At 40.6% G+C, this 13,217-nt stretch overlaps 2 protein-coding genes across 2 annotated transcripts; both read right to left on the minus strand.

Moving 5' to 3' along the window:
* Window positions 1-325: 325 nt before the first annotated feature.
* On the minus strand, window positions 326-4,604 carry cskmt (citrate synthase lysine methyltransferase). Its single transcript, XM_049568152.1, has 2 exons — window positions 4,426-4,604; window positions 326-1,908 (listed from the first exon to the last, which is right to left on the minus strand). The coding sequence occupies exons 1-2, from the start codon at window positions 4,499-4,501 to the stop codon at window positions 1,232-1,234; spliced, it is 753 nt and encodes a 250-aa protein (XP_049424109.1). The 5' UTR covers window positions 4,502-4,604; the 3' UTR covers window positions 326-1,231.
* A 1,086-nt stretch (window positions 4,605-5,690) lies between these two features.
* Window positions 5,691-12,525, minus strand: otub1b (OTU deubiquitinase, ubiquitin aldehyde binding 1b). The gene is made up of 7 exons (XM_049568151.1): window positions 12,371-12,525; window positions 9,982-10,043; window positions 9,456-9,554; window positions 7,167-7,285; window positions 6,834-6,918; window positions 6,384-6,578; window positions 5,691-6,281 (listed from the first exon to the last, which is right to left on the minus strand). The coding sequence occupies exons 1-7, from the start codon at window positions 12,453-12,455 to the stop codon at window positions 6,084-6,086; spliced, it is 843 nt and encodes a 280-aa protein (XP_049424108.1). The 5' UTR covers window positions 12,456-12,525; the 3' UTR covers window positions 5,691-6,083.
* Between the last annotated feature and the right edge of the window lie 692 nt (window positions 12,526-13,217).

Raw genomic sequence — 13,217 nt, forward strand, 5'->3', positions numbered from 1 at the left:
TAACTCGGCTTCTTCTCCGGAGCCTTTGTGCTCCACTGTCTCTCAGATTAACTCATATCACAGCGGTGCCTGGACAGCGTGACGTGTGTGGTTGTGCTGCTGCCGTGGTCCCGCCAGATGCCTCCTGCTGCTGCTGCCATCATTAGTCATTAGTCATACTTCTTCTGTTATTATACACATATGATTATTGTCACACATGTATACTGCCAGGTATTAATACATACTTTCAACATATTGTACCGCAGTAACCAGAACTATAACTATAATATTATTACTTCCATTAATGTTGTTGTAAGATACTGTCATTACCTGCATATCTCTCTCTCTCTCTCTCTCTCTCTCTCTCTCCCTGTGTCATATGGATTACTGTTAATTTATCATGTTGATCTGTTCTGTACGACATCTATTGCACGTCTGTCCGTCCTGGAAGAGGGATCCCTCCTCAGTTGCTCTTCCTGAGGTTTCTACCGTTTTTTTCCCCCGTTAAAGGGGTTTTTTTTGGGGAGTTTTTCCTTATCCGCTGTGAGGGTCTTAAGGACAGAGGGATGTCGTATGCTGTAAAGCCCTGTGAGGCAAATTGTGATTTGTGATATTGGGCTTTATAAATAAAATTGATTGATTGATTGATTGATTGATTTAAACACTGTTATATTTTCCATCATCACTGATAAGATCAACTTTAGCATGCCTGGAGGCTAACAGTGTCCCCTGCCCCTTTTGTTTGCGTGTTCTATACCTTACTTTCTCTATGTGCTATGCTGTGATACAGTTAACAGGTGTAGTTTGGTAGACAAACAAAAAGTTCCTATGTGAAAATGTCATCTACAAAGTCTGTGGATTATCTTGGCTAACTGGGCCATGATTTATGGAAAGAGACATTACTGTTCAGTTTCTCAAATGCATTTTTAGTGCTTTGAGCACCACAAGCTGAGTGCCATCTAGTTCCATTATAGTGACATGGCAGTCACAGCCGATACGGCCGATATCTCTATAACAGACACTCTGCAACTCACTCCAAACCAATCTAGAGAGATAAATAGCACTAAAAGTAAGAGGGAAAAAAAGATATGTGTATTTGTGGGGGTGAACTGTCCCTTTAAATGTATAATTGCATAGCATCATAGGTTCTATATAGGTTGGATAAAAGAAAACCCACATCCATTTTTTGAACAATCATGTTAAATAATTTAATCATCTAATATTCTGACCATGCAGAGGTAGAAGATTACTGCTATACAACTGGGCGAGGAGTCACTTGGTAGCAGTAGTACAACATTCCCCTCAACTCCCCAACCTCCTGCACCCCAACATCTGCTGCCAACAGCCCAGGCTCCTGTGCCTCAGTCTCCAGCCACAGCAGCCTGGCATCAGGGTCCTCATCCGAGAACTGGAGCAGAGATCCAGAGCTCCGCAACACCTTCAAACACTGTTTCAACACCAGACTGGCCTTCTTTCTCCCCTCCTTAGACCTCAACAAGGCGTCTGTGGTGCCTTTATCAACTATAACGTCCACACTGCTACAACCACAGTGCTTGTGAAGCTGCGTGCAGTCCAGCTCTACAAACTCAAGCTGCGAAGAAACATTGAGAGGTTGAATGGCTTCGGCTTGGATGTGTTCTTGCATGAGTCGCACAGCCACGGGGGAAATGTCAGCACAAGTGACCCGGACCGGGAGAGGAGAGTGTCTGTAAATACAGGGCCCCAAAGCTGAAGTGCCACAGCCCATATCCAGGACTTGGAGCAGAGCATCTGGGTGGACCTTGGTCTGTAAGAGGGGCATAATAAAGTCCCGAAGAGCATCGAAGCCAAAGAACCACTCAAAGTTTTTGAAGGTGTTAGTCCTGCTGCTGTTCTCAGTGTAGAAGCGGTCCCAGGTTGCCTTCTTATCCATGTTTTCAATCAGCTCAGCTAGGCAGAAACACATGGGATTATAAGAGTTAGTTAGTGAACATTAGCAGTGTAACATACACCTGAAGTTAGTGCCTACATAGTTGTCATATATTGAGGGACTTTATGCCAAACTTTATTAAAAATCTGTCAATTTAATATCTCCTTGCTTATAAAAAATGTCTTTCCTTGTAACACATGATTTAAGAGCTGTTCTTAGGTCCGTAGCAGCCACTACTGAAATCTGCATGAAGACAGCCTACCAAACTAACCATCTTTAAATTTAGTGACTGTTTTAGAGACGTAATTATGGTGGCTGAGACAGTGTGAATGAACAGAATATCCAAAATGCTTTGCAAACTGAAAAATAAGAAGCACATTAACAGAATTAGTCACATATTTATTACATTTTTTACAGGATAACTAGTGATCTGTAACTGATTACTTTTCAAATGTAACCTTCCCAGCACTGATCACTGACTTCACATGTGGAGTGTTTTGATTTTGGCATTCGTGTTGTGACATTTGTGTTTGTCTCTTCCAGTGGTGCAAATGTGTTTTTATTTGCACAGCATTTTGGATATGCAGTTCGTCTGAATCATCTTGGCCACTGTAGGTATTTACTTAAATGTATGGCCCTTTTGAGGCTGCATTTTATGGTGCTATTGAATCATAATGTGTTACACTGACCAGAGTTTTTATGTTGTCCATTCCATTTATATCAGTGAGGGTAGGCAACAGCCACAACCTCTAAAATGTACAAACTATCCATTAAAATGATCATGATATTGAACACCTCTCAGTTTCAACAAAAAGGGACTGTTCGTTATTTATTTTTGGTTAGGGAAGGCACATACTAAATTAAATGGTCGTATTTTGTATTTATTTTACCGCCCATTTTGCAAGGTTTAAAGGCATGTTTTTCTTTTTTTTTTAAATTGCTAAAATGATACCATTTATCACAACCAGAAACTGTAAAAAACTGAAATTATCATTGGATTTTTCAAATTTCCAGGGGTCCTTGGACACATAATGTGTGATGAATACTTCTGTCAGAATTTTTTTTTTTTACCAAATCTAAGCTCAAAGGCACTATGTGTAACAATTTCAGTTGGTCTTTGAGACAAACAAATTTTGCAGTCAAAAGTGTGTCTTAGCACATGTGTATTTACCTCCATCATATACATTGCGACCGGTGTCTCATCATGTATGTGCGCCATCTTGAAAATACAGGTACGTACAGGGACATACTTGAGAAATACGGAATCGCCTTTTGGGTTTTCACTTGTTGTTTTCCGGTTTACGCCTGCAGGTAGAGTGACGAAAAGCAGCAGCAAGCAGGCTACTCACAAGTGCCGGTGCATTTGAAAAGGCCACGTGACCGGCGATTTCAAAAAATGAGGGTCAACATCGGGGTAGCTTTTCCCAGGTGGAGAGAGCTGCTGAAGGAGAATCACAGCTAACAGCGGCTAACAGCTGTTTTTACACCCGCCCCAACAGTCCTACATTGTAAACACAGCCAGCATGGTGAGGAGGGGGTTTGTCAACTCGCGTTGTGTGTCTGTGTAGGAGCCTGAACGAATACTCCATGAAGTATCGGATGACATGGTTTCATCAATGTTATCATAGCTTTTTGGTACACAGCAGCTACCGCTGTTGCAATACGCATTTGAAACAGTGAGGCGCTAGAGTGCGCTATCCATTTGAATGCAATATACAATCTCAAAACTAGATGGGAGAAATTCCTACACAGTGCCTGTTTAAAATAGTAATATTCCATTAAAAATCACTTTATTCTATGTCTCGTTTAAAATTTGGCCAAAAATATAACATTTTAACTAACTAACCAGCAGCACGACAAGAGTGGAAAAACCAAGGCTTTTTTCAACTCTAGGATTTTGTCTTGTACTTTAAACTTTAAAACATCAAAGGGTAAGCTTTAAACATCTAATAAAAAATATCTGTAGCTTCGAGGAGTGTCAATTTTTATTTATTTTCTATTTTTTTTAATCACACCCCAGCCACTCCCCTCCTCTGGTAAGTAAAGAACAGTCCCTAACCTTTCATGAAGGTTACGTTAATATTTCACGGTGATGCAGGACATTTGTAGACATCAGTGCATCAGTTTTAGCCTGCTGTAACGTTAGCTAAACTGGCAATTAAGTGTTAAGTTAATGTGTTAGTGTACAACTTAAGAGGGAAAAGTAAGTGCTACTTGATGGTAACTTCCTGTCCGTATCAACAATATAGCTCCTTCATTAATTTTTAGTGACCTTATCATTGTCAACGTGACAAGAACCTGTGCACAAACTTGCACACAACTGCACATTCACGCTATGTGAAATTATCCCATGTCATTTAAGTGAACTAGCGAGTCACACATAACGTCATAGCTAACCCACTGTAGCTAGCTAACCAGCTAACGTTTGTTGACAGCAGTGGCACTGCCATGTGTCTCCTGCCGTTACGACACCGACACAGAAACATTTCAGTAAATATCTAAAATCGGATACTTCATAAGGTTTAAACGTAACTTACTTGTAAGAGAGGAGTGATGCCGTACACAAGCTGCAACAAATCTCCTGCCTGACAATGTCAACGACTTGATAAACATTTTCCCTCAGCGACTTTGCCTGTCTTTACTCTTGTCCAAAGAAGAGCTCTCACTCTGCCCGTATTTCTTACTACCAACGGCAACTGTTAGCGTTCCTGAAAACGGGAACGAGATGGCATCCACCGTTGAGGAGACGGTCTTTGACTGCGCTTGTTTAAGAGCAGGTGTAAATGCTGCCATATAGATGAAACATGATCAACCTTGTGTTTTACAATGTCATTTTTTTTCTTGTTAAGTTATTATTGTTTCAGTCATTTAAAAAAATGAATTTCCCCTCGGGGATAAATAAAGTATATAAAATTATGAAAAGAAAACAAATGAACAAGCAAAAATGTATGTGTGGTTTCAGCTTTCCAAATGTGAGAATTTTCTGCTTTTCCTTTTTTAGATCAGTGCAAACACTGTATCTTTGAGTTCTGGGGTGTTGCTAAAAATGCTGTTTGAAGATGTCACACTGGATTCAGACAAGTTTTACATTTCTGAGCTATATAAACAAATGTAGGTGATTAATTGAAAGAGAAGGGACCAAGTCATTGTTTTCAAGTTACAAGTGTTTGCACTCAAGTCCAACCTTGTGCCCCAAGTCGAGACAGGTAAGGCCTTTTTCAAGTCCCAAGTCAAGTCTCATGTCATGAGAAGCAAGACCCAAGTCATGCTCCAAGTAAAGTTGGGCAAATCCCATGTCAAGTCAGGTTATGTCCTGTGTCAAGTCCCATGTCAAGACAGGCATGTCCAAAGTCAAGTTAGTCAAGTCCCAAGTCAAGATTTGCAAGTTCCAAGACACATTAACTTTGAGTTTTGTGTCTATAACAAGTTATAACATGCTTTTCACCAAAGCAATGCCACTTTAACAAGAGTAATAATATATTAAATTTACAAAAAATCATGAATACTTTTTCAAAATTTCTACTTGTTTGTTTAAACAAGTTGTTAGTTGACTCAAGCAATGAAAGGAAATGAAATGATTCGTGGCACACTTTTTCATCTTTGGCCGTGGGGGTCAAAAGGCTCAAGTCCAAGTAAAGTCACAAGTCACCTGTGTCAAAGTCCAAGTTGCGAGTTTTGTGATTTTGTCAAGTCTTAAGTCATTAAATTTGTGACTTGAGCATGACTCGGGTCCAAGTCATCTATTGATTGGTATTTCTGAACAGTAACCTGACTATTTATGAAAAAAAAACGTGACGAGAAATAAGATGTAAATCCCTTTAATAAAACTCAATGAAACGCAGTGTAACAAAGGAAAAGAATCCAACATAAAGCAAGTAGATAACATTTACAACCACAAAAGAAAAAAAACCTGTACAACTCTAAATGCCTGGAGTCACTTCTATTTTTCCAAAGACTTTTTTAATTAACCATTTTGTGATGACTGAGGATAAACTTGGGAGTTTGGGGCGAGAGGGGTAAGGGAGGCATGTAATGTGATTTTATCTTTTATTTTGATTTTTTTTTTTTTTTTTTAAATACATGAGTGTAATCTCATACACAGATGTATGCGTCATCAACGTGGCTGCTGAAGTTATTTTTTTAAACCCACTGCTGCAGCGTACAGCAGGAGGACAATGAGGTGTGGCCAGGAGTGTTATTTGTACAAGATGTCGTAATGGCCAGGTCTATAGAGAAGGAAGATGCGTGGGTCGCCGCCTTCGGGGAAAACGTGGTGATTGACTGTTCCTCCCTCTCCTCTATCCATGTACTCCACCAGGATGGAAACGTTCAGGGCCTGGGCTAAGGCGATGATGTGAATGTGGTCACTTTCTTTAGACATAGGCTCTACCTCCTTGAAAAACAAAGAAAGAAGCACATTAAGTGTGAGTTTGTATTCGCAGGACTTAGATGGTTCGATATGGAACATTGTGATGATACGTGTTATAAAACCCACCTGCTGACAGAACTCCTTGACAGAGCGTCCTCCTTCTATGAAGTGCTGAAAGAAACCGTACTCTCGCTGCAGGTAGCCCGAGGTGAGCAGCCGCAGGTACACAACCACGTAGTCTGACACGTTCTGGTCGTTGAAGGAGTTCAGCAGCTCCTGCAGGTTTGGCTGTTTCTCGCACAGTTCAATCAAATCCATGAACTGGGAGGAGAGACATCATTTACATCATTAGACTGATGTGTGCATGTCCTGCTTGCCAAATTACTGTCCAAATCTAAGGTGTCTGTCTGCTCCAGATCATCAAATATATCATGTGCTTTGGCAGATGATCATTCAGAGTTGGCAGGGCAATGAGCAAACTGCAATAAACGCCATCACACACTTAATCCAACAGGATAAAAGATATATTGTTAAGTACTGTGAGAACTAATGTATTTTTTTGTACACGAAACTCACAGTATTGTGAAAGTCTTCGATGGTAAACTCAGTGAAGCCCTCGTTAACCAAGTCCAGTTTACTTTTAGCTGCAACTGCTTTGAACCTGAAGAGACACAAAAAAAAACATGTATTCAATAACTCATGGCAAACACAGTTTTCACCATTAGATGTTAAATGACTGCATACACAATTACATAATTACATAACTACAAACTAAATATATCAAATCTGTGCAGCCATGAGAAGGCAAAACTGTGCCAAAACAGGCTTTAATGGTCCAAGATTACAAAAGTGTGAACTTGAGTCTTGAGACCGATAGCTACTACAGCACTAACAGTATGTGAAACTCACTTCTGAAGTTCTTTGCTGTCATCTAGCAGGGACTCGAGATGTGCGAAGCCAAAGGCTCTGTAGAAACAGTTCCCATCTGGCCGTGTCTTGCGAATGTACGAGTATTTTTTGTGTAGGTCCTGCAACAGAACAAGTAAAGAATTACACACAATCAAATGCAACAACAAGGAACATAGAGTTTTGTTCAGCGGTTTTGGATAAAATGACACCCTGGACTGTGGAGGAAGTGCACCTTGATGTGGGTGCAGTAACCTGAGAGCAGAGGCTTGTACTACGAAGCAGGTTTTGAGGTTATTGAGGTAACCGCAGAATTACCCATGTATTCTCAGTAATAGGAAGCTAGATCACTTTTGAGTATGATGAACCACTGTGGGAAGCAGGTTAACTTAGAGGATTACATCACAACCTGTCAACACCCTGACCAATCCGATCACTGGGGAAAAAAGGATCGCTCCATGGACAAAAGTCCTGAGTTGTAGCCACACACTGTAGTAGCTATAACTAGCTACTGCATCACGATCATGGTGGCACATCAGGGGCACATTCAATCTGAAAACTGCATTCACCATTTTGCTCCTGTTTCCAGGTTGAACGACATGTTTCCTCAGAATGGTGTGTGCAGCAGCCTTTCAGGTACGTTTTCTCTCATTCAGTGGGTGTGTCAGTTGTGTGCCCAATCAGCGGCATTATGTATATAAACCAAATTTTGGTAGATCTTTGCTTATTGTACATACAATTTTGTTTCCTACACCAATAAAGCCCCTTTGAATCAAACTGAATTAAACCCTGTAATATTAAAACACAGTGCGCCTGCATAACACAACAATGTGTTTAATGCACCACTGTTCTGGTTTAAATAAACGTTCTCCTACATTATACACTATATCGCTTATGGAAATAAGGAACTCTGGACGACACTCTATCAGAAGACTCCACTCACAAATATCTGCATGGGACTGAGCTCGAATTGTGACGATGCCTGTGAGTATTTCCAAAGCGCTGTCAATCACAAAGGGGTTCAGCCTTTTAGACAATTCCTCCAATCATCATGCATACACCGAGCGTCCTCCCCCGCCTACCGCTCCATTCGGTCCCAGCGAAGCTAAGTCTCCCTGGAAGTGACGATTTTGTCACATTTATCCAATGACCGTCTCGCTTTGCTCCATGAAAAAAACCTGCACGGCGCTATCTCATAGGAATGCTTGGAGGCTCCGCGTCCACTGTGCTGACGCGAGAATGTATGACAGGGAAGTCACGTTTGAAAACTGGTGATAAAAGCTGACATTTAAGCATCATAGTCATGATGTTAAACGCATCCTAGTGCATGTTTAATGCAATGTAAATTCTTATTTTATTTTTGTTGTGATGTTTATTGATTTTTTGCCGACAACAAATAGGACATTAAAAGAAAAACATTTGGTGTGGGTAGCATAAGAAATGACTGCCTTTGTTGTCTTTGTTTTCACCCGATTAACCCCCTTTCCCCCACCCTCCTCCTCGTTAGCATATTGAATTCATAATATTGTTCAAACATGGTAAATTCTTATTTTAATGTAAATTCAATAATGCATATTTGACCATTTCTTCTATGAAATTTTAGGGCAAGTTCAGCCTCCCTTGTTGTCTCGGAGCAATTGCCCCTGCATGAGACACCTGTGTGACGAGAAGTGGAAATAAAAACCAAATATTGTTGTTTTTTTTAAGAAAATATTCCACACACTGTTAACTGGCTCCTGTGATTATAAATACAACATTTCACTCAGAGACCTCATCAGTCATGGACTGCTTTTCTACTCGTTACATCAGTAGCAGAATCAGTCTGCCATTACTTACTTAATGAGTAGTTTTATGTGAAATATTCAGAGTAGTTTCTTTATCATCCAACTAAATAGCAAGGAATCCTCACTCTACACTTAGGTCATATGTAATAATACCTACATATATTTTAAGTCTTAGCCTACTTTTAAGATTTGGAAATTATTTCCAGTGTTTTTATATCTTTTTATTCAGTTGTACGACTACAGGCATTTACATTTCGCTCTGATGAATATGACTTTACATGACAGCATGTCATTTCTGTCTCTACATGGTCCTGCGTTTACAATTCTCCTCTGCTCTCTGTATCACACACGGCGGAGTTCCACACTGATGTGCGTGCACACACTTGAGCACACTCCCACCAGCAGACAGAGAGCACGCGTCGGAAAATATGTAGCGTCAACCACCTGATAAGCATACTGGATATCCTTGGTACGCTAAACTTGCTTCGTGTGGTGTGGTTTGACTAACCTTGATCTTGAGCTGATAAACTGTGTCATCCTCAGCGTACTCCCTCTGCAGCACGGCCAGATCCTGTCTGTCCGACACTAAAGGGTTACTGTTGGCTATCTAGATAACCAAGCACAACAACAACAAAAATTAGAGCATGCACTGTGAGCAACTAAACACATGGGTGACTATGTCCTGCCCAGCTGTGGGCTCTGCCTGTAGTCTGAATAAAGGTTGCAATTTTGACCAACAAAATTATCTATGCATTTAAAATTCAATTATACAGAACTTCCAGTGAAATTTTGGATGTGTTAAGTTTTTATTATTAAAAAATGCTTTTAAAGACTGAACCCAAAATTCAATTTTGCATTTTCTTAAAACACAGACCAGCAGGTCATGAAAATAAACATCAATTGCAAAGGCAAAGCATTAGGGCATCTTCTGTGACAGCTGCATATGAAGGGTTCAGCTGTGTCCTCAAATCAGCTGAGTTTTCTGGATGTTAAACTGATGTGAAACTTACTGATCCTGAAAAGAGTTTGCTCACCTCCTGCTGAATTCTGTCCTGTTGAGCAATTATGGCCTCATCATATGCGAGGCAGTTCACTCCTGTAAGAGAAGGAGGACAGATTAATTAGGCTTCAGGAGGAAACACTCCAAACGAAGACAGACAGGCCACAATGATAGCCAACATTGTACAAGGCCAGTGAGTGGTAGTTTCAATGGGCCCCAGTGCACACAAGTTACTAGTCATGCACCTAGGCTAGTTACCTCAAAATCTTCTCATCACATGATCACATGAGCTTGACATTGGATTACACCAACACACATACTACCCAGATATCATCATGGCATGTTTGTACATGACAAAAATACCAAAGAAAATAATGAATTACATATTTAACTGAATGTTTTTTGTAGTTTCTGTAGAACAAGCATATATTTTATAACATATTTTGCTAAAGATTGTCACTTAATATTTTACCAAAAAAAAAAAAAAAGAAAACCAAGATGAAGATGGTTTTGCCTTTTCAATGGCATATAATGCACCATTTATAATTAGATTTGAATTCTTTGAAAACAGGCGTATTTCTTCATGAGGTGGCAATCTGAATAACACACACGGGCTCAGTTTCTGTCCACATATTGTTGGTAGGCCCTCTTTCTATGAGCGACCTCACTCCATGAGCACCCAGTGCAGGCCCCCTGCCTGCACTGTCTATATTTACACCTGAGGCCAGTGATGGATGTTTCCATAAGAATCATTTAATGAATTACATGGCATCTGGATTTCAAATCTGCATCAGAACAGAGCCAAGGTTTATGAAACAATCCAAAAGAAAAATTGGTCAAAATTCATATCCCTTAATGAAGTGATCTCAAACTTTTTCATGACAAAGATCCCTAGACCCCCATTTGATATGATTTTGCTTCAAGAACCTCTATTTGATAAGATTTAGTAGTCAGATATGATTGAGACCAGAATTCTGTAGCTGTCAACAACAGATGAGGAGTTACCTGCAGAGGGAATGAAAACTATGATCAAAATAGTCACTCTTATGACTCTTACTGACATTGGGCTCACTTGTGTAGTGAATTAAATAGTAAAAAATTATCGATTCCAGATTTTTCAGGAGACCCCTGGAACTCCCTCAAGGACATTGGTGGAAATCCACGATACAGCAAATGAGTGACTATAATGTTGAAATGCTGGTATGTTGGAAGGTCGATAATGTAGATTTACAATCTGGCAAATGCAGTAGCAAGCAACAACAGAAATCCACTGTTAAATAATGATGCCATTGTTAAAGCTTAGAAATTCATGAATAAACACAGCGGTGTGAGTATACACAAAAGTAGCCTGCTTTGCCCTCTAGCAAAACAATGGTTACAGAAAACCACCTGCACACACAGACAGTAAAGCTGTCTATGCAGGTGTTATATGCAGCCCTGCCACCTAAACAATACTGCTGGATTATCATCTTTACATGCACAATACAACCGCAACACGTTTTCGCAATTCCCGTCAAAAACAAGCCACAACACGGATTCAAAATAATTTGATTTGTTCATTAATAATCTCTCAAACTATTCTGGGTCGCTTGTTTGCAGGTGTAGGACCAGAAGCTGCATTGCACGTTGCATGCACAAATAAATCTGGCTGTATTGTTTGGGTTACACAAACCACCCGGCCGGACAACCTGTGGAGAAATGATGCAGCTCCAACACAAATTGTTTCCCGGAGGCAGAGGTGGTTGGTGCGTTCAGTGTAAAAACCTGTATGTGGATCTGTTTTTGTTTATCAGTCAATTATTTTCTTGACATTATGAAGAGACAGGCGAGGTGTCTGCTTGGCGACACCAACACTGCACTTACGTCAATAAAAAAAAGAATCAGATGTGTATAAATTAAAAATGTAACATAATGGAGATATTAATGAAGCATTTACGAAAACAGCGACATGCTCTCTTCACACCACATGCTGTCACCACAAGCAACATAAAAACAAGTTAATCCACAACACCGGCTAACGTCAGTCAGCTCAACTTAGCTAGCTCGACCTGTGCGAAACAAAACAAAATCTAGTCACGACGAATATGTTAATTTAGCTGACATAGAGGGGGTGACCTTTCCTTAATGTTCAGCATACAAGTTCAGTATTTCCTTAGGTCAAAAACTCTGAGACTGTCATTTACTGTTGCCCTGTCTGTAACTAAACAACCGTTTTTTCTTTGTGTAGCAATGGTAGCTAGCTAACGTTAGCCAACAAGCTGTGGCCTCTGTCTCCCCCTCATCCCTGCATGTCAACCGCCGTTATAACGGAAAGGGCAACGACTTTAACACCGAGCGGACACTCGCATGGATGTTGGCTGCCTTTGTTAGAGAGGTGACCGCGCTGTTACATGGTTGTTTAGTGTTGTAACGGTTTCTCTCACCCTCCACCTCTCCCTGTGATGATTCCTGCTGCTCTTCCGCCATCTTAGCTATCGAGATGTGTTTCCTCCTTCTGCATGACCTCATTCATTACACACTTCCGGGCGAAGCTAATTTGCTTGTTTGTGTTTGTTTAATATTTCTTAATAACAATGGTAGACATTTCCATGTCGAGAGGAGTATAAACAAAACTGAAATTGAACAAAACCAGTCTTGTTTTGGCTAAATGTATACTATACATTCTCCAACTGTGAGAAGTAGCAGGCTTTTCACACTGCATTCTCTTACTTTGCCCTTTTGACACAAACAATATGAACATAAGCCCAGGGGCATACTATTCACACTGCACTAGACCCGGGTTAAATATCATCTTAAAGACAGGTGTTAACATTCCAAAATTCTATCTATTCGGTTAACTTAGACCCATGTCACAATGTACCAGCAAGCCTTAGGTTGAAGTCTGGGTTAGCCTCTTCCCAGCTAACATTTGTATGTGGGGTCCATGTGGGTAGTAAATAGACTGAAAAGGGGATTCTAAACGGGATTTTCCACAAGTTCCATAATAGGCTCATGCCAATTGCCCACATGGGTGGGTTTACACAAGTGGGCCCCACATAGGTTATGCTAAGTCTACCAGGGCACCAATTGGGTATGGGGTCATCCCTATGTTTCCCGGGTTCTATGTTCCCCACTTGGTTGAGCGGTAAACATAGAACCCGGGGAACATAGAACCTTTTTTGCAGGGTTAAGTGGGGAACATAGAACCCGGGAAACATAGATACGCTCCCGTGGGTATGGGCCCAAAATGGGCATCTTATCTGGGGCCCACATGTGGGCAGTTGAAATGGG

The sequence above is a fragment of the Epinephelus fuscoguttatus genome, linkage group LG23 (assembly GCF_011397635.1).
Source record: "Epinephelus fuscoguttatus linkage group LG23, E.fuscoguttatus.final_Chr_v1".
Classification (NCBI taxonomy): domain Eukaryota; kingdom Metazoa; phylum Chordata; class Actinopteri; order Perciformes; family Serranidae; genus Epinephelus; species Epinephelus fuscoguttatus.